The 25,114-nt window shown below is 41.0% G+C and overlaps 1 protein-coding gene across 6 annotated transcripts in view; it reads right to left on the reverse strand.

The window, feature by feature from the left end:
- Window positions 1–25,114, reverse strand: part of LOC109904740 (protein diaphanous homolog 2) — a 624,432-nt gene that overhangs the window by 148,053 nt on the left and 451,265 nt on the right. For all 6 annotated transcript variants that reach the window (XM_031790312.1, XM_031790311.1, XM_031790310.1 and 3 more), the window contains one exon: window positions 22,849–22,973. In XM_031790312.1, coding sequence (XP_031646172.1) covers window positions 22,849–22,973 — 125 coding nt within the window. The remainder of the gene's footprint in view (window positions 1–22,848; window positions 22,974–25,114) is intronic.

Raw genomic sequence — 25,114 nt, forward strand, 5'->3', positions numbered from 1 at the left:
GGGAACAGGATCAGTTGCAATGATCGCAGACTATTGATGAAGCAGTCAATTATTATTATTTTACCTTTATTTACCTAGGCAAGTCAGTTAAGAACAAATTCTTATTTTCAATGACGGCCTAGGAACAGTGGGTTAACTGTTCAGGGGCAGAATGACAGATTTGTACCTTGTCAGCTCGGGGATATGAACTTGCAACCTTTCAGTTACTAGTCCAACACTCTAACCACTAGGCTACCCTGCTCCTGTTTGTTTGGCGAGTTCGGTTCAATCACCATACTTAAAGTCAAAGTGTTCACAAGAGAAAGGCCTCCGAACCAAAGGGGTAGGTAAATGTCACAATGCAGGGCCAATGAGTCAACTAGCTAACCTTCCTAAATTTTCTAAAATAACTTTGTATTACACAGTTCATGATGAACAATAGGTTTGAAATGGGCACGGTGCAACTGACTCAATACTCCTCATTTTTAATATTCAAGTTTCACTTTTGTAATCAATCAGGCAATCAAGAGCAAGGCCTATTAGCGGAGTATTTATTAAAGTTATCTTGCTACCTGATTGATTCCGATATGTGATGAATCCCTCTGGAACGGTGAGCTGAAAGTTAAGATGTGTCTCTCTACTCTGGGGTTATCATATACAATACTGTACCAGGTGTTTGCGGTTTGTGACAAGACAACAAATAAGACAACAAACAGACCGTACAGAGATTTAAATGATGTTGTGATGTTATAAGCAATTGCTATTAAAATGTATAACATCCAATCAACACTGTCTAGACATCACAAATGAGGCCAAGGGTACCTCTGCACAACACATGTCACTGTGTAAAATTATTATATTTTTTCCCATCACATGATATACCGCGTCGGTACTGACAATTCTGTCTCAAGAGTTGACTGACAGTGGAAAGACAACCTATACCATTTGAAATGAGCAGGCAAGAAAACAAAGGCTGTCAGAGTGAGTCAGAGAGAGCACTATTGAGAGCTGGAGGGGGGCTGGAGGAGAGGGGGAGGAAAAAGTTTTCCCTCTCTCCATGTCTCTGTCCTCGAGACGCACCATCACGCTGCCTCCCCCCGCGGCGGCCCACTCTGACAGGATTTGGTGGCGGGGACCGTCTCCTGCCGCCACCTTCCCCCCTCTGCGTGATTTATGAGCCTCATTTTGTCAATTAATGGAAGAAACCCCTGTTGATTAACATCAGATTGCCATTTGTAACTGTTAGTGTTCCTGGCTGTCAAGGATTCATTTGAATTAGAAGCTACATTTTGATCCAACTTATTTTTTTTTGTCATCTCTTGCATCCAAGCCGGAGCTCTGAACGTATTGTAACCTGGGTGGCGTTCAGCAGGGTTCAACGATGTGAAGGATGCTGTTAGAAAAGTCATGAATAGAGCTCTTGTGATTCCTTGACTCTAAATGTCAGAGAGCGGTGTCTGTTGTAGCTACATAATATGTTTATATCTGATAGTTCCACAACATGTGTTAATGAACACAGGAGTGGCTTGATTTGGCTTGGCTTGAGCTCTGTTGTCTATCTGCTCTTTCATAACTGCATCCAAAGGCACACTAAGACGGTTGAAGGCCAAATCCTGTCTTAGTAGTCAAGTCTGATGTTGACAACATCATACACAATCAATTAGTAACACGGTAGCAATTAGTAAACTTTTTCCATACTGAATATATTCATAGGTTTAAAGCGTGCAAATACAGTCAATGGATCCGGCTAATAGTATCTCAGTGCATGTGAATTCACATGACGGGAGATGACAGCCCTGGAGCCATATGTGGATGGTGGAAAAACTGATACCACAGCATTGTCAGGATAAGAGGACGGATAGCCACAGATAGTGGAAGAGCACTAGGCTAAAATGGAGCCAAGGCAGAAAGCAGAAAACGCTAGTATTCCCTAGGTGATGTCAGCCTAGGGAATAGGCTGAATAGCATATATACAGTGCCTTGCGAAAGTATTCGGCCCCCTTGAACTTTGCGACCTTTTGCCACATTTCAGGCTTCAAACATAAAGATATAAAACTATATTTTTTTGTGAAGAATCAACAACAAGTGGGACACAATCATGAAGTGGAACGACATTTATTGGATATTTCAAACTTTTTTAACAAATCAAAAACTGAAAAATTGGGCGTGCAAAATTATTCAGCCCCTTTACTTTCAGTGCAGCAAACTCTCTCCAGAAGTTCAGTGAGGATCTCTGAATGATCCAATGTTGACCTAAATGACTAATGATGATAAATACAATCCACCTGTGTGTAATCAAGTCTCCGTATAAATGCACCTGCACTGTGATAGTCTCAGAGGTCCGTTAAAAGCGCAGAGAGCATCATGAAGAACAAGGAACACACCAGGCAGGTCCGAGATACTGTTGTGAAGAAGTTTAAAGCCAGATTTGGATACAAAAATATTTCCCAAGCTTTAAACATCCCAAGGAGCACTGTGCAAGCGATAATATTGAAATGGAAGGAGTATCAGACCACTGCAAATCTACCAAGACCTGGCCGTCCCTCTAAATCTTCAGCTCATACAAGGAGAAGACTGATCAGAGATGCAGCCAAGAGGCCCATTATCACTCTGGATGAACTGCAGAGATCTACAGCTGAGGTGGGAGACTCTGTCCATAGGACAACAATCAGTCGTATATTGCACAAATCTGGCCTTTATGGAAGAGTGGCAAGAAGAAAGCCATTTCTTAAAGATATCCATAAAAAAGTGTTGTTTAAAGTTTGCCACAAGCCACCTGGTAGACACACCAAACATGTGGAAGAAGGTGCTCTGGTCAGATGAAACCAAAATTGAACTTTTTGGCAACAATGCAAAACGTTATGTTTGGCGTAAAAGCAACACAGCTCATCACCCTGAACACAACATCCCCACTGTCAAACATGGTGGTGGCAGCATCATGGTTTGGGCCTGCTTTTCTTCAGCAGGGACAGGGAAGATGGTTAAAATTGATGGGAAGATGGATGGAGCCAAATACAGGACAAATCTGGAAGAAAACCTGATGGAGTCTGCAAAAGACCTGAGACTGGGACGGAGATTTGTCTTCCAACAAGACAATGATCCAAAACATAAAGCAAAATCTACAATGGAATGGTTCAAAAATAAACATATCCAGGTGTTAGAATGGCCAAGTCAAAGTCCAGACCTGAATCCAATCGAGAATCTGTGGAAAGAACTGAAAACTGCTGTTCACAAATACTCTCCATCCAACCTCACTGAGCTCGAGCTGTTTTGCAAGGAGGAATGGGAAAACATTTCAGTCTCTCGATGTGCAAAACTGATAGATACATACCCCAAGTGACTTACAGCTGTAAACGCAGGAAAAGGTGGCGCTACAAAGTATTAACTTAAGGGGGCTGAATAATTTTGCACGCCCACATGTTGTTGATTCTTCACAAAAAAATACAGTTTTATATCTTTATGTTTGAAGCCTGAAATGTGGCAAAAGGTCGCAAAGTTCAAGGGGGCCGAATACTTTCGCAAGGCACTGTATATATATAAGTATGTGGACATCCCTTCAAATTAGTGGACTTGGCAATTTCAGCCACAACCCGTTGCTGACAGGTGAATAAATTGAGCACACAGCCATGCAATCTCCATAGACAAACATTGCCAGTAGAACGGCTTTACTGAAGAGCTCAGTGACAGAATGCCAACGTCATAGAGTTGGAAAGGTGGCACTCTTTCCAACAAGTCAGTTCGTCAAATTTCTTCCCTGCTAGAGCTTCCCCGGTCAACTGTAAGTGATGTTATTGCGAAGTGGAAACGTCTAGGAGCAATAACGGCTTAGCCGCAAAGTGGTAGGCAGCACAAGCTCACAGAACGGGACCGCAGAGTGCTGAAGCGTGTAGCGAGTATTGTCTGTCCTCGGTTGCAACTCTCAATACTGCCTCTGGAAGCAACTGCCTCTGGATGCAACGTCAGCAGAATAACTGTTAGTCAGGAGCTCCTGAAATGGTTTTCCATGGCCGAGCAGCCACACACAAGCCTAAAATCACCATGCACCAAGCGTTGGCTAGAGTAATGAAAAGCTCTCTACCATTGGACTCTGGAGCAGTGGTAATGTGTTCACTGGAGTGATGAATCACGCTTCACCATCTGGCAGTCCAAAAGACAAATCTGGGTTTGGCGGATGCCAGTAGAACCCTACCTGCCCCAATGCATGGTGCCAACTGTAAAATTTTGTGGAGGAGAAATAACGGTCTGGAGCTATTTTCATGGTTCAGACTAGGCCCCTTAGTTTCAGTGAAGGGAAATCTTATCGCTACAGCATACATTCTAGACGGTTCTGTGGCAACAGTTTGGGGAAGGCCCTTTCCTGTTTCCTGTTGCCCCAGGCACAAAGCAAGGTCCATACAGACATGGTTTGTCGAGATCGGTGTGGAAGAACTTGACTGGCCTGCACAGAGCCCTGACCTCAACCACATCCAATACCTTTGGGGATGAATTAGAATGCTTTCTGCGAGCCATGCCTAATTGCCCAACATTAGTGCCCGACCTCATTAATACTCTTGTGGCTGAATGGATGAACGAAGTTCCGCAGCAATGTTCCAATCTAGTGGAAAGCCTTCCCAGAAGAGTGGGCTGTTATAGCAGCAAATGGGGGACGAACTCCATATTAATGCCCATGATTTTGGAATGAGACGTTCGATGAACAGGTGTCGACATACTTTTGGCCATGTAGTGTATATGAGGAAATGTTTGGGAATTCATTTGATTTACATTTTACAGCAGTCTTTCATCTCGGCAGCTACAGCTAATGATACACATGGCTTTTTCATCAAGGAGCTCATCCCAGTGGTTTAGGGCCTGCCCAGTGGTTCTTGTTTGCAATAAAGCACAATAAATGGTGAATATATTGCTGTCTGCAGTGGAATAAATGTCCAGCCATTCCCTCTCACCCACCAGCATTAATTACACTTCCACTTCCACTTCCCATTTTACAAATAACCTGTGCATTAGCAGAGGTAATAGCTTATCGTCATTTCCGGGAGTGAGTTGTAACAATGCATAATGGCATGTTAAAATTACACTGCAATTCAACGTGCCATTTATTTATAGTCGGTTTCCTGAGACGCAATCCCAACCGTTAAACCAAACACATGTCTCCAATTCTCAACTGATGAGGTGTCGTGCTGAAACAAACAGTAAACCACAACGTCTCACTTCAAGAAGACAAACCCTCCAATCGCGGTTTTCCCTCACCATTTGCATTTGATAGAATAAATTGCAGACAATGGTTCCAATTCAACAGAGAGGGGGGTACGGGATTTCATTAAAACATCAAATGAAAGTGAAATCATGAGGCATGACGGTGAGAGAGTAGGAAGGCTGAGAGCAAAAGAGAGAGAGAGTTAGAGAGAGAGAGAGCGAGACAAGTCTGTGTCTCTACAGCAGGATTAGAGCTGCAGCAACAAGTGCTGAGGGGCTTTGCATCAAACCCATGAGCCCATGACAAATGAGTCTGACTGTGTTCTGTCTATTACCCAGCACTAAACCCGAGCCTATTGGGGCGGCGGGGGGGGGGGGGGGGGGGGGGTGCATATTGGAGCCGCCTGGCTCCGAAAGGGAGTCACAAGTTACTGTAGAAGTAGGGAGTGAGTAGGAGGAATCATCTGTATGGAGGCAGGCCAAACTCTATTTATGGGTTCCATGTTACGCACAATATTGTTTTGAGCGTTTGTTTTGGACTGATGCATTCTACTCAATAGATCCTCATTGGGCACTGATGAAGATTTGGTCTAAAGTGCACTACAGTGGCTTGGAAATACAATGACATTCAAAAGGAGGCAAATAATTAGTCAATTTGACGACATGATCATGTGAGAAAAGTTGTTTCCTACTAAATATTTTACTACTTTAGCAATGTCATCCTATTTACAGGTAGTATAGTCTAACAGTTGTTAGCCTTCATCCAGAATGACTTTGCTTATCACCTCTTTAGGGCACCACTATGATGCCACCGATAGAGGGCTGCTTGAGAACATTCATAACAATGGCATGGCACAACCGAGGGACGGATGTGCAACCTACATGAAAAGGCGCTATATAGAGTAGACAATCTCACTAAGATAACTTTGTATACGCAGTCCATCACCAAAAGCTACTTGTGTTGTGTACTTGGTATCAGGTAATCTGCAAATACAACTCTCGACCCTGTAGGCCAGCCATGCCTTTCTAATCACTCTCTCCAGAGAGGTGCAAGGGCATCCAGTTGTTAATGTAAGGACATCCTAGGACACGGTAGGGTCATTGGGGATGGGATACCTCTGGAGAAGCACCAGGCTTGGAGGTCTATCCCTCTGAGGCGCCTGACTGGCAGGTAAGGCACTGAGGCTTGATAATGGGAACATGACAGGGGAGTCACCCAGGATGAAGTAGAGGTTAGGCCTGGGCCAGTCTACTGGAGCCTTACACCCCCTCCCCTGCCCCTTTTCCCTGGCTCTCCATCCACCCCCTGGGAGCCAGAAGGCCAGGCAGCCTGTCAGCTAACTCTACTGGCTAATGGACCTGCCACATCAGGCCTGGTGTCGCAGCCTAACAAGAGACTGATTGGAGAATTTCTGGGGGATTCACTCGCATAATGACACAGCACATTGAGACATTGAGACGTCCTAGCATCTGCGGCCGTATAGGCAGGCAGCAGCACTAACACGGAGACTCAACTAAGGAGTGACAAAATAGTTTTGGCTGTTGACAATAAACGAAACATGTGTCCTCTCAGTGAGTCAGTTAGGTTGGAGTGGAATACACTGTGGAAGTGTGTGTCTTAGCTTGCGGGGGTTCAAAAGTGTATACAGTTCTGGCAGGAATGACTGGCTAGTTGACAACTTCACCCATCTACCTATGGAACCTAAGACAATAACTGATTCGAAAAACGGTTCTTAGAAAAGTGTAGGAAGTATCAGTTTGATATCTTGCTCTTACATATATCTGAGTAGAACTTTCTGTAACGCTGAGATGAATTGCATTGATCATGACAATGAAACAGTGACATTGTTTTAGGGGTCTGGGCAGTATGATAGCTACATTCATGTCCAGGTGTCAATTAAACTCAATGTTTGGCTCCCACTAAACCCCTCCCCCCACTTAAACAATCAATACGCCATTACCTTCATCATCAATGGGTATTGAAGTTGTGTTGAATACCATCCTAATCACTACAATACAAATACAGCCGTCGTCTCACCAAAGCATGGGCGTTTGTTGTTGGGTGGCATTATCAGTCAAATTGAGATTTGAAGAGGCAGTCATCGAGCTTCCCTCCCCTCATTCAGATACACATCCTCCATCAGGCCACATATCAAGGCAATCAAAGATAATTAGAATATTAGCTCTACGCAAAATGCTATCACACAAAACACACGGCTTTGAATGCCATTTCCCATTAAACACGGATCTGGTGGAAGACAGCAACATAATTACACACGCAAGCTTTTCCCTTTTGTGTTTTCCTGCCCCCGCCCTCTTTATGACTATCATCATTAGAATGGCAATTATCATTGTCATTTTTGGCAGATGTTGTTAATTCCGGATCGACACCTATTAAAATTGGTTAATTAAAATCTTATGGTCTCCTGTGACACCAGTGAATGAAACGTGTCTATTGTTTTGGCAAGCTGGCTGTTTCTATAGCTTCTATCTTTTATAGACATCCATGGTTGAGACAATACGAAGATAGGACAGTACCAGAAACTGGGATAGCCACCAAGGGGTACCGAGATACGGTCACAAATGCACCACTCAGGGAAATAAACATTTATTTTTTATTCCTCTCCTATATTTATTTACCAGGTTTACGTTTGTGAATGTCTGCTTAATTAAAAAGCTCCTGGGCTTATCTGTGCTGCCAATATGAATTATTTAGCCACAAAATTTACAATGCATTTCATTAAAAAAGGAGGGCGCTTACAAAAAGAGCGCGTAGACGAGGTAAACATTGTACTGTTGACCTGGTTTACTACTACGAGGAAGTACAAACGTAAACAAATTAGACGGATTATAACGGGAATACATTTGAAGTAATGAAACATATCAGATCTGCAGTAATTATCATTCATAATGGCGAAGGTATATTTGTCGAGTTTCCATCTCGACAGTGTAGCTAAATCTTTACATGTGGTAATTAAATACCAGTATACCATTGTTAAGGAATTAGTAAGAATCTTTCAGTTTTCTTATCCTGTTCTCAGTTAAGCAAAACCACCTTTAGTTATAAAGGGAGATGTCGCTAGCAGAGGTACATTAGTTAAACTGTAAGTGTCAAACGTCAACACAGGAAACACGGAATGAGTGCTCATACTGGCTATTCTGAAATACCACAAGACTAGTCATTTGGCATGACCTCCAAAACACAAACACATAACTTCCTTTGAAGTATCAAACTGATGGATCGGTTTACAACAGAAGGTGCTACCTGCATAAATGTCATACGGGTGGTATTACAGTGTAGTGTGTGTGTGTGTATGTGCATGTGTGTGTGCTTGTGTGTGAGGGATGAGTCTGTCTGGGTGTACCGAGTTACCGTTACACAGTCACACAGTGAGGTGTGTGTGTGTGTGTGTGTGTGTGTGTGTGGGCCTTGCAGTAGCGCAGGCCTGGAAGCTACAGTATACCACGTTCTGAAGTAGGAATGTTTTATTCATTACTTACATTTGGATCCGTAATAATTGACACCCTTGATAAAGATGAGCAAAAATGACTGTATAAAATAAATAATTAAAATACTGACCTTTATTGTATGCCCCCCCCCCAACACCACCAAAATTGTGAAATTATACTGTTAATATCTACTTTTTTTGTTGAAAGACTATGCCCAGAGCTTACCCATGATGTTGCACAACGATTTTCAAACAATACCCCACAATTAAAAAGTGAAAATATATTTGTATACATTTTGCAAATGTGTTGAAAATGCAATATAGACATATACAATACCCCTGAATCAATACTTTGCAGAAGCACCTTTGTGTAAGTCTCTAATAGCTTTGCATACTTGGATTGTGTAACATTTGCCCATTATTATATACAAACATTCTTCAAGCTCTGTCAAATTGGTTGTTGATCATTGCTAGACAACCATATTCAGGTCTTGCAATATATTTTTCAAGTAGATTTAAGTAAAAATTGTAACTTGGCCACTCAGGCACATTCACAGTCTTCTTGGTAAGCAACTCCAGTGTATATTTTGCACTGAGTTTTAGGTTATTGTCCTGCTGAAAGGTGAATTCATCTCCAAGTGTATGGTTGAAAGCAGACTGAACCAGGTTTTGCTCTATGATTTTGCCTGTGCTTAGCTCCATTTCTTTAAGTTTTAATCTTGAAAAAAATCCCCTGTCCTTAACGATTACAAGCATACCCATAACATGATGCAGCCACCACTATGCTTGAAAATATAGAGTGGAATTCAGTAATGTGTTGTACTGGATTTGCCCCAAACATAACACTTTGCATTCAGGACAAAAAGTAAATAGCTTTGACACATTTCTTGTAATGAATTACTTTCGTAGTGGCAGTTAGTGCCTTTTTTTAATGAACACGGCCTTATTTCTATTACGGCATATTGAATGACAATCATTCATATTCCATTCACCCAGTTCAATGTAACATCAATAGGTTTAGGCTACTACAAGATACTTCATATTTTCCCTGTACCCATCATAAGGTTCTTACACACTAGCCTATAAATTAGACTTTACAAAGTAGGTGCACAGGTCAAGAACATTTTGAGTGATCAAGGTGATAGACAGTGACACACTTAATACCATGTTGCACACTCTGCTCTGTATCTAGCTGATATAGGGTGTAATCAATAGTCCAACAGTTTCAAAAAAATAGCTTCCATTGGACAAATTCAGGTACAGTTGATGTCAGGAGTTTACATACACCATAGCCAAACACATTTCAACTGTGTTTTTCACAATTACTGACATTTAATCCAAGTAACAATTCCTTGTATTAGGTCAGTTAGGATCACCAAATTATTTTAAGAATGTGAAATGCAAGAATAATAGTAGAGATAATGATTTATTTCAGATTTTATTTCTTTCATCACATCCCCAGTGGATCAGAAGTTTACATACACTCAATTAGTATTAGGTTGCATTGCCTTTAAATTGTTTAACTTGGGTCAAATGTTTCGGGTAGCCTTCCACAAGATTCCCACAATAGATTGGGTGAATTTTGGCGCATTCCTCCTGACAGAGCTGGTGTAACTGAGTCAGGTTTGTAGGCCTCCTTGCTCGCACAAGTTTTTTCAGTTCTGACCACAAATTGTCTGTAGGATTAAGGTCAGTGCTTTGTGATGGCCACTCCAATACCTTGACTTTGTTGTCCTTAAGCCATTTTTGCAACAACTTTGGAAGTATGCTTGGGGTCATTGTCCATTTGGAAGACCCATTTGGGACAAAGCTTTAACTTCTTGACTGATGTCTTGAGATGTTGCTTCAATATATCCACATAATTTTCCACCCTCATGATGCCATCTATTTTGTGAAGTGCACCAATCCCCCCTGCAGCAAAGCACCCCACAACATGATGCTTCAGCATGACAATGATCCCAAACACACCGCCCGGGCAACAAAGGAGTGGCTTTGTAAGAAGCATGTCAAGGTCCTGGAGTGGCCTAGCCAGTCTCCAGATCTCAACCCCATAGAAAATCTTTGGAGGGAGCTGAAAGTCCGTGTTGCCCAGCAACAGCCCCAAAACATCACTGCTCTAGAGGAGATCTGCATGGAGGAATGGGCCAAAATACCAGCAACAGTGTGTGAAAACCTTGTGAAGACTTACAGAAAACGTTTGAACTCTGTCCATTGCCAACAAAGGGTGTATAACAAAGTATTGAGATAAACTTTTGTTATTGACCAAATACTTTTTCCACCATAATTTGCAAATAAATTCATTAATCCTACTACAATGTGATTTTCTGGATTTTGTCTGTCATTTATTATGAAACTTACAGGCCTCTCTCATCTTTTTAAGTGGGAGAACTTGCACAATTGGTGGCTGACTAAATACTTTTTCCCCCCACTGTAGATACTTTTGTACCTGTTTCCTCCAGCATCTTCACAAGGTCCTTTGCTGTTGTTCTGGGATTGATTGGCACTTTTCGCACCAAAGTACATTCATCTCTAGGAGACAGAACGCGTCTCCTTCCAGAGTGGTATGACAGCTGTGTGGTCCCATGGTGTTTATACATGTGTGCCATTGTTTGTACAGATGAATGTGATACCTTCAGGCGTTTGGAAATTGCTCCCAAGGACGAACCAGACTTGTGGAGGTCTTGGCTGACTTCTTTTGATTTTCCCATGATGTCAAGCAAAGAGGCACTGAGTTTGAAGTTAGACCTTTAAATACATCCACAGATACACTTCAAATTGACCCAAATGATGTCAAGTATGACACCATTTTCTGGAATTTTCCAAGCTGTTTAAAGGCACAGTCAACTTAGTGTATGTCAACTTCTGACCCTCTGGAATTGTGATACAGTGAATTATAAGTGAAATAATATGTCTGTAAACAATTGTTGGAAAAGTTACTTGTGTCATGCACAAAGTAGATGTCTTAACCAACTTGCCAAAACTAGTTTGTTAACAATACATTTGTTGAGTGGTTGAAAACAAGATTTAATGACTCCAACCTAAGTGTATGTAAGCTTCTGATTTCAACTGTATGTTTATCCCTGTTTTGTTCCATTTGCTTCCATTTAAAAAACATTTTTAAACAGAATCAGCACAATGAATACACCCCTGATCACACCCAAACACAGTTCACTTTCATAGCAGCCACATACAAGCAGCTTGAATCAAACGGCCAACATGGCAATCTATTTTCCATATTCTATAAAACAAAAGAGTATAAACATTTCCCAATACAAAGGCAGTTGTCTAAAGTAACAGTTTAAATTGTGTATAATTATTTCTTGCATCTATCTACGTGCTCTCCTCCTCTCACCTTTTACCTTAGCTTGTGGACTTCAGTGCAGAACACATCTGCTGTCTGATGAGGCAAAAAAACATTTCCATACCAAACCTCTAACCGCTACACACCACCTACATCATTGTCACGTCACAGTCAACATAGCTACTAGAACTAATGCGTTAGTAGACCCGCTACAATCATGCAATAGAGTGCACAGTCGCCAGAAAGCAGTTTAGCAGTTACACCGGTGACCACGATGGCAATAAATTAATACAACTAAAAGCTTACCTTCACTTGGAAGAGTTCCAGTATTGGATAGCCATAGTCAGCTAACTAACATAGCATCCCTCTCTGTTTGAGCCAAGTGTTTGATTAGGCTAAACTAGCTAGATGCATTCGATGCTAGCTAAATAAGTGAAAGTGAAAAATATATATACTATGACATATTCCTCTCTTTTCTCCTTATTTAAAGATATTCACTTCTCCAAAACTGTTAAACTATTGTCTCTCTTTGAGTCAACTACATGTTATGCACTACAATGATAGCTAACTGTAGCTAGCTATGGATGTGGGGGAGAACAATGAACCTCCTAAGTTTTGTATTGAAGTCAATGTACCCAGAAGAGGACAGAAGCTAGCTGTCCTCTGGTTACACAATGGTGCTACCCTACAGAGGACTACTGAGGCTACTGTAGACCTTCATTGCAAAACAGTGTGATTTAATCAATTATTTGGTGACATGTGGATATATTTAGAATAGTTGTAGCTATTTTTATGAAAATCCACTGTGGATGATGGTCTTCCCATTCCTCTTCCGAGCCTCTCTGTACTTTAGTGCCTTGTTGCAAACAAGATGCATGTGTTGTATTCTGCACAGGCTTCCTTCTTCCACTCTGTTAATTAGTATTGTGGAGTAACTACAATGTTGTTGATCCATCCTCAGTTTTCTCCTATCATAGCCATTAAAGTCTGTAACTGTTTTAAAGTCACCATTGACCTAATGGTGAAATCCCTGACCGGTTTCCATCCTCTCTGGCAATGGAGTTAGGAAGGACGCCTGTTTCTTTTTAGTGAATTGATACACCATCCAAAGTGTAATTATTAACTTCACCATTCTCAAAGGTATATTCAATGTCTGCTTTTTTTACCCACCCTTAAACCCTAACCCTTACCGTAACCATTTTACATCTCAACTTCAATGGGGTAAGGATCCCTGATAGCACCATCTTTGAGGACAGGTATTTCCATTATTAGAGTGGTCACTTGACTATCTTGTCAATATAATTGACAATATTTGCCTAAGCATGATAGGCTGTTAATTGCTTATTTAACTCAGGAGCCACACCTGTTTGGAAACACCTGCTTTCAATATACAGTACTTATTATCCCTCATTTACTCAATTGTTTCCATTATTTTGACATTATTTTTTTTTAAATGACAGGTTGTTGGTACAGTGGTTGCTCCACTAAAAATGTTGTGATTATGCTGCGGGACTTCGTGGTAATTCGTGGTTTAGTACGGTACCCTGCGTCACTACTTCATTGCTCCAGACCAGCGCAACAAGGGGGAGTTAGAGCACTGATTATGCTTTTGGGTCCTACTGTGTCTCTAACTGACAATGAATGGGCGACATAAACCTAAATAGAAACTGATAATTGTGTAAGACTTCAGTATTACTTATTAAAACTGTTGTTACACTAAGGATTTTATTATTTTAGGATTATTTTGCTCTTACTGTAGTACTGTAGCTAAAACACTGCATTAAGTCTAAGACACTGTATTACAGTGCAATATGTGTTGATACAGATACTGGTTCAATACCTGTGCCGGCCTTGAGTGGGAGACAAATGAGATGACTGTAGGTTTTTGGTTTCTCTCCCTCTAAAAACATGAATAAATAATTGTAAATAGCAAATAGGCTTTATTTACAAATTAGTAACAATGTCTCACTCCATGTTCAAGAATGGCCTTTTTCTCACTCATTTTACGTATTTGAAAATGAAATCATCTTGAAAATATTGTTATTTTTTAAACAAAGAAATTATTATTATTATTAATTTAGAATTATATAAAATCCCCTTGGATATTCTCACAGATATATTATCAACCCTGTTATTAGCAGGACAATATATATTGGCCATGGCTCCCGAGTGGCGCACAATGGGATTGCCTTGCAGTTCTCCATCTGTATCCACTGAAAGCACGCAAGGTTCAAGGCACGAGGGCAGGGGCAGGGGGCACAGGACTGGGCCGCAACACTTTAATATCCTGTTAAGGCTATGGCAGAATACTGCCCCCTTCGGAGGAATGCGTGCCCATAGTAAACTGACAAAAAATCTGTAAAAAATTGCTAATATATGCATATAATAAATATTATTGAATAGAAAACACTCTAAAGCTTCTAAAACCGTTCAAATTATGTCTCTATGTAAAGCAGAACTCACAGGGCAGCCATTCTTCCAAACTCTTTCTGTCAGCAGAAAAGTTGGCCCAACTTTGAAGTCATCGCCCCCACCCTTCCCAACCAGCTACAGATCTGGGAACAGTTCCTATCTCTTCAGCGCAATGTCCTCTTTCAATGGGGCGCTTCATTGTGAAGATTGCGCGCTCCCTCACCCTTTGGCGGGAAGAAACCCTCGGGTCACGCAATAATACGTGCGCGCCTCGGCCTTTTTCTCTCTCTGTTCCAAGATCCACCAAACGATATAGGCTTGTCCTTTCGGGCTAAGGATTTTTATGTATGATTATAACATGTTTTAGCTTGAATCTGAACTTAGTTTGACAAGTTTAGTCGACATATAATATGTAATTTTGAAGTTTTGATGCGCAACCCATAGAATTTTGAGTGCATTTCAGCCGAAATTAGTTGCGTTTGATAACCCAAAGACACACATTTGAAAGGCAAACGCTGGTTTTGGTAAGTATGACTTCTTCCACGACTTCTGATCGAACAACGGCAAAGGTAAGGGAATATTTATGTGGTTATTATGTGTTTCTGTGGACTCCGAAATAGCGAAGCCATATTGCTAATCTATGAGCGCCGTCTCATATTATTGACAAGTGAACGAATTCTGTAACGTTAAAAATAAATGTAACACAGCTGTTTTATTAAGAAGAAGTGTATCTTTCTAACTATATGTAGAACATGTATATTTTGTCAACGTTTATGATGTGTATTTCTGTTATCTGGCATAATTTCTCCGGACATTGTAGTAGCATTTTCTGAACATGACGTTCAATGTAAACCGTGATTTATGGATATAAATAGCATATTATTGAAAAAAACATAAATGTACTGTATAACATGTCCTATTCCTGTCATCTGATGAAGATTTTCAAAAGGTTAGTGAATTATTTTTCTTTTAATCCTGCTTTTGTGATTGCATCTATTGTTCTACAAAATGGCTATGTAAATTAGCCTATCTTTTGGTGGTGGTTTGACATAAATATGTGCTATGTTTTCGCCGTAAAACATTTTAGAAATCTGACTTGCTGGCTAGATGAACAAGGTGTTTATCTTTCATTTGAGCTATTGGACTTGTTAATGTGTGGAGGTTAAATATTTCTAAGAATATTTTTGCGTTCTGTGCGCCACTGTGTCAGTTGAGCAGTGGGGGATGGTACCCCTAGAGGTACGTGTGGGGCCATGTAGGGGCATTGCACTAATAATGGCGCTGCAAGGGAAACGTTCCCGCTGTTCTTAGTGCCAGTCTGCATGTTCAAACTAAAACAATGTAACTCATAATGGCATCTTTATGCTTTCGTTAATAAAATAATGACAACACTCTTTCAAAATGCCAATATTTATTTAGTTAAGGATCAATAACAAATTACTATGGGAATAAATATCACTGAATTACAGAAATATTGGAACAAAGTTGTCTAACGAAGGTAAACAAATGATTGCTTACTGGAACATACTCTTTCAAAACATACATGGTCTTGTTGTACAGCGCCATTATGGCTATTAGCTGGTAGCTGGACAATAGACCTGCCTAGCAGGAAGGTAGGGGGAGAATTCTATCGTCAAATGTATTTCTTAGTTAGGTTCTTAGTCACGACCGGCTGTGATTGGTTGCAATTTCAGTTTAATCCACCAGAAAGGACAAAACAAATAATACAACAAAAATTATTATTATTATTATGTATCACATCCGACCATGATTGGGAGTCCCATAGAGCGGCCCACAATTGGCTCAGCATTTCTCTCCCTCTAAAAACAGAAATACATGTTTTTGGCCTTTACAAATATTATTTTGGCCTTTATTCAGATTACAATCGCTTAAAACATTTTTTTTTTAACTCCACAATATCATTATATTATCAGGATGGTGGCACAGTTATATAGCAGCACCTACATAATGCTGAGTGACTCACTCATTCATGGCTTTGGATCAACATAAATAAGTACCAAAATTCTTTCTGATAGTCTTTAATAAATACATGTTTTGGTTATCCTGACCTGGACACCATGTACAGCGTTATAAATGCCCATTATGGGCTATTAGCAGGACAATATACCTTTCCCAACACCTCTCTATATTTTGATAATTTGTGGATGGGGGCTCCGGAGTCGATGGGGCCTCCCGCAGTGCAAAATGCGTTGCTAGAGATGCAGGTTTGATACCCATGCCAGCCTCCACCGGAAGACACATGAGGTGGCTTTTGGTTTTAACCTCTACTGACTCCCCATCCCGCATGCGGAAGCGTAATCATCGCCTGACACTAATTAGCATAACGCAACGGACATAAATATCCCTAGAAAATATTCCTATTCATGAAAATCACAAATGAAATATATTGAGACACAGCTTAGCCTTTTGTTAATCACCCTGTCATCTCAATTGCAGTCACGAAAACGGCGAAAAATATTCCAAATTAGCTCCATAATATCGAAACAGAAACATGGCAAACATTGTTTATAATCAATTGTCAAGGTGTTTTTCAAATACCTATTCGATAATATATCCGTCGGGACAAATCATTTTTCAGTAGGACCGATTGGAGTAATGGCTACCTCTGTATTTTACGCGAGAGTCAACCTGGGAGCCATCAGGTGACCACTTACGCAATGTAGCCGCCTACGGCTATTCTTCAACATAAATGCGTAAAACTACGTCACAATGCTGTAGACACCTTGGGAAATACGTAGAAAGCGTAAGCTGGTTGATAGCACATTCACAGCTCAATAGGGACTCATTGGAACGCAGCGCTTTCAAAATATTGGGCACTTCCGGATTGGAATTTTTCTCAGGCTTTCGCCTGCAACATCAGTTCTGTTATACTCATAGACAATATATTTACAGTTTTCGAAACGATAGAGTGTTGTCTATCCAAAGCTGTCAATTATATGCATATTCTAGCATCTTGTCCTGACAAAATATCCCGTTTAAAACGGGAACGTTTTTTTTCCAAAAATGAAAATACTGCCCCTAGAGTCGCAACAGGTTTAGAAACCTCCAATCCTCTATATTTCATTATTGGTGGAGAGTCACATTATATATTTTGATATAATGCCGGCCTACCGTAAGCGACATGAGTCTCACTAGTGTTGAGTAATGTGCTGTTAAAAGTGGTGTCGGTCTTATTTATTTAAAGAGCATATTGAAGTTAGAAGCAATAGGATTTGAAGCAATAGCCTACAACTATTTCAGCACCGTTCCGTGCTGCTCTAAGACAAGCATGGGGACTGATCTTGATAAATCAATGAGATTTTTTATTTTCACTGAATCTCTGTGTGGGTATTGGTTAGACTGCAATTACACAATTAGGGTGTAGAAATGTTATGCTCTTGTAACATTTATTTAACTAGGCCAGTCAGTTAAGAACAAATTCTTAGTCACAAGGACAGCCTACTCCTTTCCCATCGGGGAATTGAACCCCGGTCTCCAGCGTCCCCACACGACAAGGGAATTATTTAGCTAAATATCCAAGTACTGTAGCCTACTCCCAACCATCATGTTGTACAGAGCCATATTTTCCGTTCCATCCTGGAAACCCAGAAGGTTTTTCGTTTTTCTTGGAATAGAAACACCATAATATTAATCAAATTAATTAACTTCATTGGGATAGGGGGCAGCATTTTCACTTTTGGATGAAAAGCGTTTCCAGAGTAAACTGTCTGCTACACAGTATTAGGATAATTGGATAGCAAATACTCTGAAGTTTCTAGAACTGTTTGAATGATGTCTGTGAGTATAACAGAACTCATATGGCAGGCAAAAACCTGAGAAAAAATCCAACCAGGAAGTGGGAAATCTGAGGTTTGTAGTTTTTCAACTACAAACGCCCTAACAAAAGGAGGTATATGGACATAAATGACAAACTTTATCGAACAAATCAAACATTTATTGTGGAACTGCGATTCCTGGGAGTGCATTCTGATGAAGATCAAAGGTAAGTGAATATTTATAATGCTATTTCTTACTTCTGTTGACTACACAACATGGCAGATATTTATTTGGCTGGTTTGGGATCTGAGCTCCGTACTCAGATTATTGCAAGGTATGCTTTTTCCCTAAACTTAAAAAAAAATCTGACACAGCGGTTGCATTAAGGAGAAGTTTATCTAAAGTTCCATGTCTAATAGTTGTATCTATTATCTATGGCTCTCTACCAAAATCACTGCATGTTTTGGAACTACTGAACATTACATGCCAATGTAAAATGAGATTTTTGGATATAAATATGCACTTTATCGAACAAAACATACATGTATTGTGTAACATGAAGTCCTATGAGTGTCATCTGATGAAGATCAAAGGTTAGTGATTCATTTAATCTATATTTCTGCTTTTTGTGACTCGTCTCTTTGGCTGGAAAAATGTATGTTTTTCTGTGATTTGGTGGTGACCTAACATAATCGTTTGTGGAGCTTTCACTGTAATGCCTTTTTAAAATCAGACACTGGCTGGATTAACAAGAATGGTATCTTTAAAATGGTGCCTAATAGTTGTATGTTTGATAAATTAGATTTATGAGATTTCTGTTTTTTGAATTTGGTGCCCTGCAATTTCACTGGCTGTTGGCGAGGGGTTCCGCTAGTGGAACAAGGTTCCGCCCAGACAGGTTAAGCAACATTTCTTAAAATCAGTCCCATATACTATGTTCTTATAAAAAAATGTTTACATTTTCTAGTACAGCCACTATTGAAGGCTATCAAATGCTTCTCAAAGATGCCCTCTTATGGTCAAACTAGCACTAACTAGCATTAATGGTACCAGTGGTTGAAGAATTCTGCGGCACCATGCAAGCTGTGCTGCAGTACGCTGCAACTTTTAAAGGACAAATCACTGTACAATAAGGGGGAACATGGGGTGAGTGGCAATCCATTAATTCATTTCCTGTCCTTTTGTCTTTATACTGTTCCAAGATAACAAGTATGTATGGGAAGACAATGCAATTCATCTGTTTGTATGTTCTTCTATTTAAATTAATTTTATTAAACACATTATGCAATGTATTGTACCTGGGAGGAGTTACCTCAGATAAGAAGTGATGCTTTTAGCTGTATACTTATTTCAATACGCCACACAGCGAATGCAGTGAGCTATAGCCCCACGTGACCAAAGCACAGCTACAGGTCTTAATGTGTCAGGGGAGGGGTTCAAAATTACACAAGCTGAATTCGACTTCTCAGGTCCCTTGGGGGCTGAAAGGTTAAACTAAATATCAGCGGGCTGAACTATGGCATTGAGTACCGCAGGGGCCAACCATCCATCAATGCTCAGTCCTGCTTCTCATTGCCACGGCGACCCACGACACTCCCATTAGCAACCCAGCATGTTATCCACAGTCCCTATAGTCTGTCCCTCCCTCAGAGTCCTACTCCTTCATATCCACTAGTTATAGATTAGTAAAAGGGGGGGGGGGGGGGGGCTGGGATCAACCAAGCCACTCAAGCCTCTCCAGTGAATTAGTAGCCCCCAGGGGCCAATGCCTCAATTCCCAGCCTTTGTGGGCTACCATTACATCTGATAGATAGATATCACTAAACTGCTGAACAAACACCCCATTCAGTACTTTGCATATATTACGGTAGTGGAGGGAGAAAAATAAATCCGGAAAGCTAAATTAAATACTTCCGCTGGGCTGTGTGTGAGGCCAGAAAGTACTAGGAGTTGGGTTCAGGCTATCTTGTTCAGTAGATAACGACTGCAGATATGAACTGGTAAATGCAGCCGTTTGAAATCTGTGAATTAAAGTATATGAGGTATTCACCAGTTGCTGGTGTGGATATTCTAAGTGAACTCAAGCTGAGTTCTAACTCATAATCTCTAAACCAGTTGAATTCATTAGAAACATTTAACAGATTCATATTCATTATAAAAACAATAATAACCTCAAGAGGTGAATTAAAGTTGTGCTGCTTTGATATATTCATTGTTACCTTTCAAAACCTCAATTGGCAACTGCTGCAAGTCTTAGAAAAAAGGCCAAAGGGACTCTGTCAAACACAAGCACACACACACACACACACACACACACATACAAACTCTACCATACACACTTCCTCATTTATCACTGCTCTACAGTCAAGATGATATAAGCAACTTTTTCAGGGTTGCTCAACCATCAAATGCATGACCTTTTCTGCTTTTGTTGTTGTTGTTGTTGTTTCATCGGTCATGTTTCAAGGCATCAGCGGCCTTCTTTAATCCCAGTAAGAAGTTTAAAAAAGGTATGTTGGCGTTTGACTTGGCTGGTTTATCTCACACATATGGTTTCACTTCCCTCTCTTACCTAGGGGCACAACTGTAGATCTGATATCTTAGCAAGCATTTTTTTTTTAAACACACAATGTTCTGCATGTGAAAACCTTTCACAACACTATTGTTTATGTTCACTTCAATGTTCAAGGAGAAAATAAGAAGAGAATAGGATGATTCAAAGCAAAGCCGATTTTCATCCTTTTTGACAGCTCAACATCATGAATTGTAAGGAAAAAACTGAAGGGGCGTGAAACATTCAACACACCTGGAGAAGTGTGTTCAGGATCCTACAGTACAAAGAAATGCACCTTCGATCACACATCTATTATTTAGAAACCTTGTGAATTACCCTTGATGCCTAATCATGTGAACTGATTTGTTTAGTTGCGGTTGAGCAATGCTATTTTGACTAGCAGATTAACTTTATCACTTCATTACCCGAAAAAAAAGGTCACATGCAGGTCAAACTCTAGAGGTGAAAGAGGGAGGTGTTTGCTAACAGGGAGAGACAGAGAGCAGAAGGGAGGACTGATACACACTGATATGCTCTCCTCCTTGCCATATGAGTCACCTCGACTCCCAACGTCGATTGTGGGTGACACAAAGGAAAAAGCAAAACAGCTCTCTGGCTTTCTTCATCAAGGATAACAATGCCTACTCTGTCATGCGCAAAGGCGTGAGCGTAGCTTGGTTACAATCCCCTGTCATTCACCCTCAATCTGGCTGAACACAGAGAAAGAGGGTAGGTGGGAACGCTACGAAATGGAGCTTTGAAAACAACACATTTCAATATTTCCTCTATAGCTATTTTCACAATGAGGCAGTCACTAAAATGTGTTCGGCAAATGCAACTGAGGCTCCATTTTGGTTCTGATGCCAGATCAGGTGAGGAAGGAGGTGGGAGGAAGTGGGGCGTTTCCAGACAGCTTCTCTCCCTCTCTCTCTCTCTCTCTCTGGGGACACGATCCAGACAGTGAGGGAAAGCACTGCTGCAGTATATCTGCAGTTCTCCATTTCATCTCACTCATGCTCACATTCTACAAGAAGCCCCGGAATCGATACTGACATCAGGGGCCTTGAGCTGCCTTTTCTGCCTGTTTGGTTCAGAGCTGCAAGGGAGGTCTTAGCCGGAGCCTCTGTTTTTTAATTACACAGATTTTTTTGACTGGGAGCAGATTGCTAATGCATGAGTTGGCTATTACTTTTATGCCAGCCAAAGTGCAAAGCAAGCTTGAATAAATCTCCACTTTGACTACACTAAGAAATAACTCAAATTAAGGTTAAACACCATCTTAAGTGTGAGCATTGAACATATGGAATGCCTGCTGAATTGATGAATTGCCCTTGAAGAGAGACAGAGAGCAGAAGGGAGGACTGATACACACTGATATGCTCTCCTCCTTGCCATATGAGTCACCTCGACTCCCAACGTCGATTGTGGGTGACACAGAAGAATATGAGAATATGATGAGAATATGATGAGAATATGATTCTTGCACTCCCTTAATAAATGTGGTAACTCATATCGAGAGACAGAGGATACAGGAATTCTGTCTGTTTTACTGCAGACATCGATAGGAGGTATCATAGCCCCAATGAGAACCTATATTGTGTGTATAAGTGCCATATATCTAGACAAACCTATTCTGCCGAGGCGCCGTCCTCCTTAAAATGGACACTGAGAAGTGCTCAGGCATCACTAATTTGATTTGAGAGCCGAACCGCTTGAGTTTAAGTGAAAGCACTCTGTTATCGAAAATAGAGAAGGGCCATGAGAGGTGATAGCCCACAGAAGGTCTGTGTGGAGAGGGCTGTGGCCGGTCGGGAGATGAAATCAGGAGGTGGCAATAAGTCAGCGTGGGGGAACGATCCCCCATTAGAGTCCCGGAGGGTAGGCAGTGGTGGAGTGGTGGTAAAAATAGCTCCAGGCCTGAACTCTCTCTGGGGAGAGGAGGAGGAGATCTGATAAACATCTCACTAGTGGCAAGGCAGCCATATCCATTCCTTTAAGCCCCTGGGTACCACTAGTCACACGTATGGCCCTTAACTACTCTTTCCTGCCAGGGAGAACACAAGCACAGAACAGTCTCTCTGGTGGCGAATCCACAGGCGCCCAATGGCCAAACCATGTCTAGCATGGCTTTCTACTTCGGCAACAGTTGCAGATAAGACAATCAATGAAATACATGAAAAGGATATGGACAATTTTTCCACAAACTTATCTTTTTTGTCGTCTGTCTTGGGGAAATTCTCAATGTCGTTTTCTAGCCTCTGGATGTGTCGCTCCATGGTGCTCAGACTGCTTTTCAGGATCTCGGCAGAAACTGGAGAAAGATGGAGAAAATACTTATATCATTAATATACTGTATAATAAAAGTTCAATACATGGCAGACGAACTGCATATCTATAAATATGAATGTCTTTGATGTAGATTGTTCCAATCAGCGTTGTTTGCTGAGGTTAGGCTGAGTTGGTTCACTCCAGAATCTGCCTCAGCACAACATTCTGTGTGGCCTGAAAAGTGAGTGTGCGTGCGTCAGTGTGTGCCCGGTAGAGTGGCTCGAGCTCATTAATCAGTCTGTAATCACTGTTTACAGAGTTCCTTTGGACTGCTCACTCTCACTATTCAGATCAACCCTTTCAAGTGAGGACTTCAAAGACTTGTGAATGTCTTAGGGGATCAGACAGGACAGGAGAGTAGTTACTGGTGTCATGTATAGGCTTTAGTGTTATTAATTAGGGATGCACATTTCAGTCAATTTTGCTCCTGACTAACTGACCCTCATTAACCGGTCAACAAACGGCTTGATTTTTTTCAAACAGTAACATGACATGACCAACATAAAATAGTATGCAAGCATTCAAGGAACGGACATTTTTCGTTAAGAGCTTAATGGCAACATGCAACAATAGCAAGCCTATCGTCTTACAGTCAAAATATTATAGACTATTATTGAACATGCAACTCCTGTAATGAAGCTGCTAATAAAATATAATTTTCAAACATTTGCCAAAATGGAATTCGTGGGAAAACACAGTTCTAAACTGTACACCTAATGTGAGAGGTTCCATACAGTGGGGCAAACAAGTATTTAGTCAGTCACCAATTGTGCAAGTTCTCCCACTTAAAAAGATGAGAGGCCTGTAATTTTCATCATAGGTACACTTCAACTATGACAGACAAAATGAGAAAAAAATCCAGAAAATCACATTGTAGGATTTTTTTATGAATTTATTTGCAAATTATGGTGGAAAATAAGTGTTTGGTCAATAACAAAAGTTTATCTCAATACTTTGTTGGCAATGCCAGAGGTCAAACGTTTTCTGTAAGTCTTCACAAGGTTTTCACACACTGTTGCTGGTATTTTGGCCCATTCCTCCATGCAGATCTCCTCTAGAGCAGTGATGTTTTGGGGCTGTTGCTGGGACAACACGGACTTTCAACTCCATCCAAATATTTTCTATGGGGTTGAGATCTGGAGACTGGCTAGGCCACTCCAGGACCTTGAAATGCTTCTTACGAAGCCACTCCTTTGTTGCCCAAGCGGCGTGTTTGGGATCATAGTCATGCTGATAGACCCAGCCACGTTTCATCTTCAATGCCCTTGCTGATGGAAGGAGGTTTTCACTGAAAATATCACGATACATGGCCCCATTCATTCTTTCCTTTACATGGATCAGTCGTCCTGGTCCCTTTGCAGAAAAACAGCGCCAAAGCATGATGTTTCCACCCCCATGCTTCACAGTAGGAATGGTGTTCTTTTGATGCAACTCAGCATTCTTTGTCCTCCAAACACGACGAGTTGAGTTTTTACCAAAAAGTTATATTTTGGTTTCATCTGACGATATGACATTCTCCCAATCTTCTTCTGGATCATCCAAATGCTCTCTAACAAACTTCAGATGGGCCTGGACATGTACTGGCTTAAGCAGGGGACACTTCTGGCACTGCAGGATTTGAGTCCCTGGCGGCGTAGTGTGTTACTGATCGTAGGCTTTGTTACTTTGGTCCCAGCTCTCTGCAGGTCATTCACTAGGTCCCCCTGTGTGGTTCTGGGATTTTTGCTCACCGTTATTGTGATCATTTTGACCCCACGGGGTGAGATCTTGCGTGGAGCCCCAGATCGAGGGATATTATCAGTGGTCTTGTATGTCTTCCATTTCCTAATAATTGCTCCCACAGTTGATTTCTTCAAACCAAGCTGCTTACCTATTGCAGATTCAGTCTTCCCAGCCTGGTGCAGGTCTACAATTTTGTTTCTGGTGTCCTTTGACAGCTCTTTGGTCTTGGCTATAGTGGAGTTTGGAGTGTGACTGTTTGAGGTTGTGGACAGGTGTCTTTTATACTGATAACAAGTTCAAACAGGTGCCATTAATACAGGTAACGAGTGGAGGACAGAGGAGCCTCTTAAAGAAGAAGTTACAGGTCTGTGAGAGACAGAAATCTTGCTTGTTTGTAGGTGA

Source organism: Oncorhynchus kisutch, linkage group LG15, assembly GCF_002021735.2.
Source record: "Oncorhynchus kisutch isolate 150728-3 linkage group LG15, Okis_V2, whole genome shotgun sequence".
NCBI lineage: Eukaryota > Metazoa > Chordata > Actinopteri > Salmoniformes > Salmonidae > Oncorhynchus > Oncorhynchus kisutch.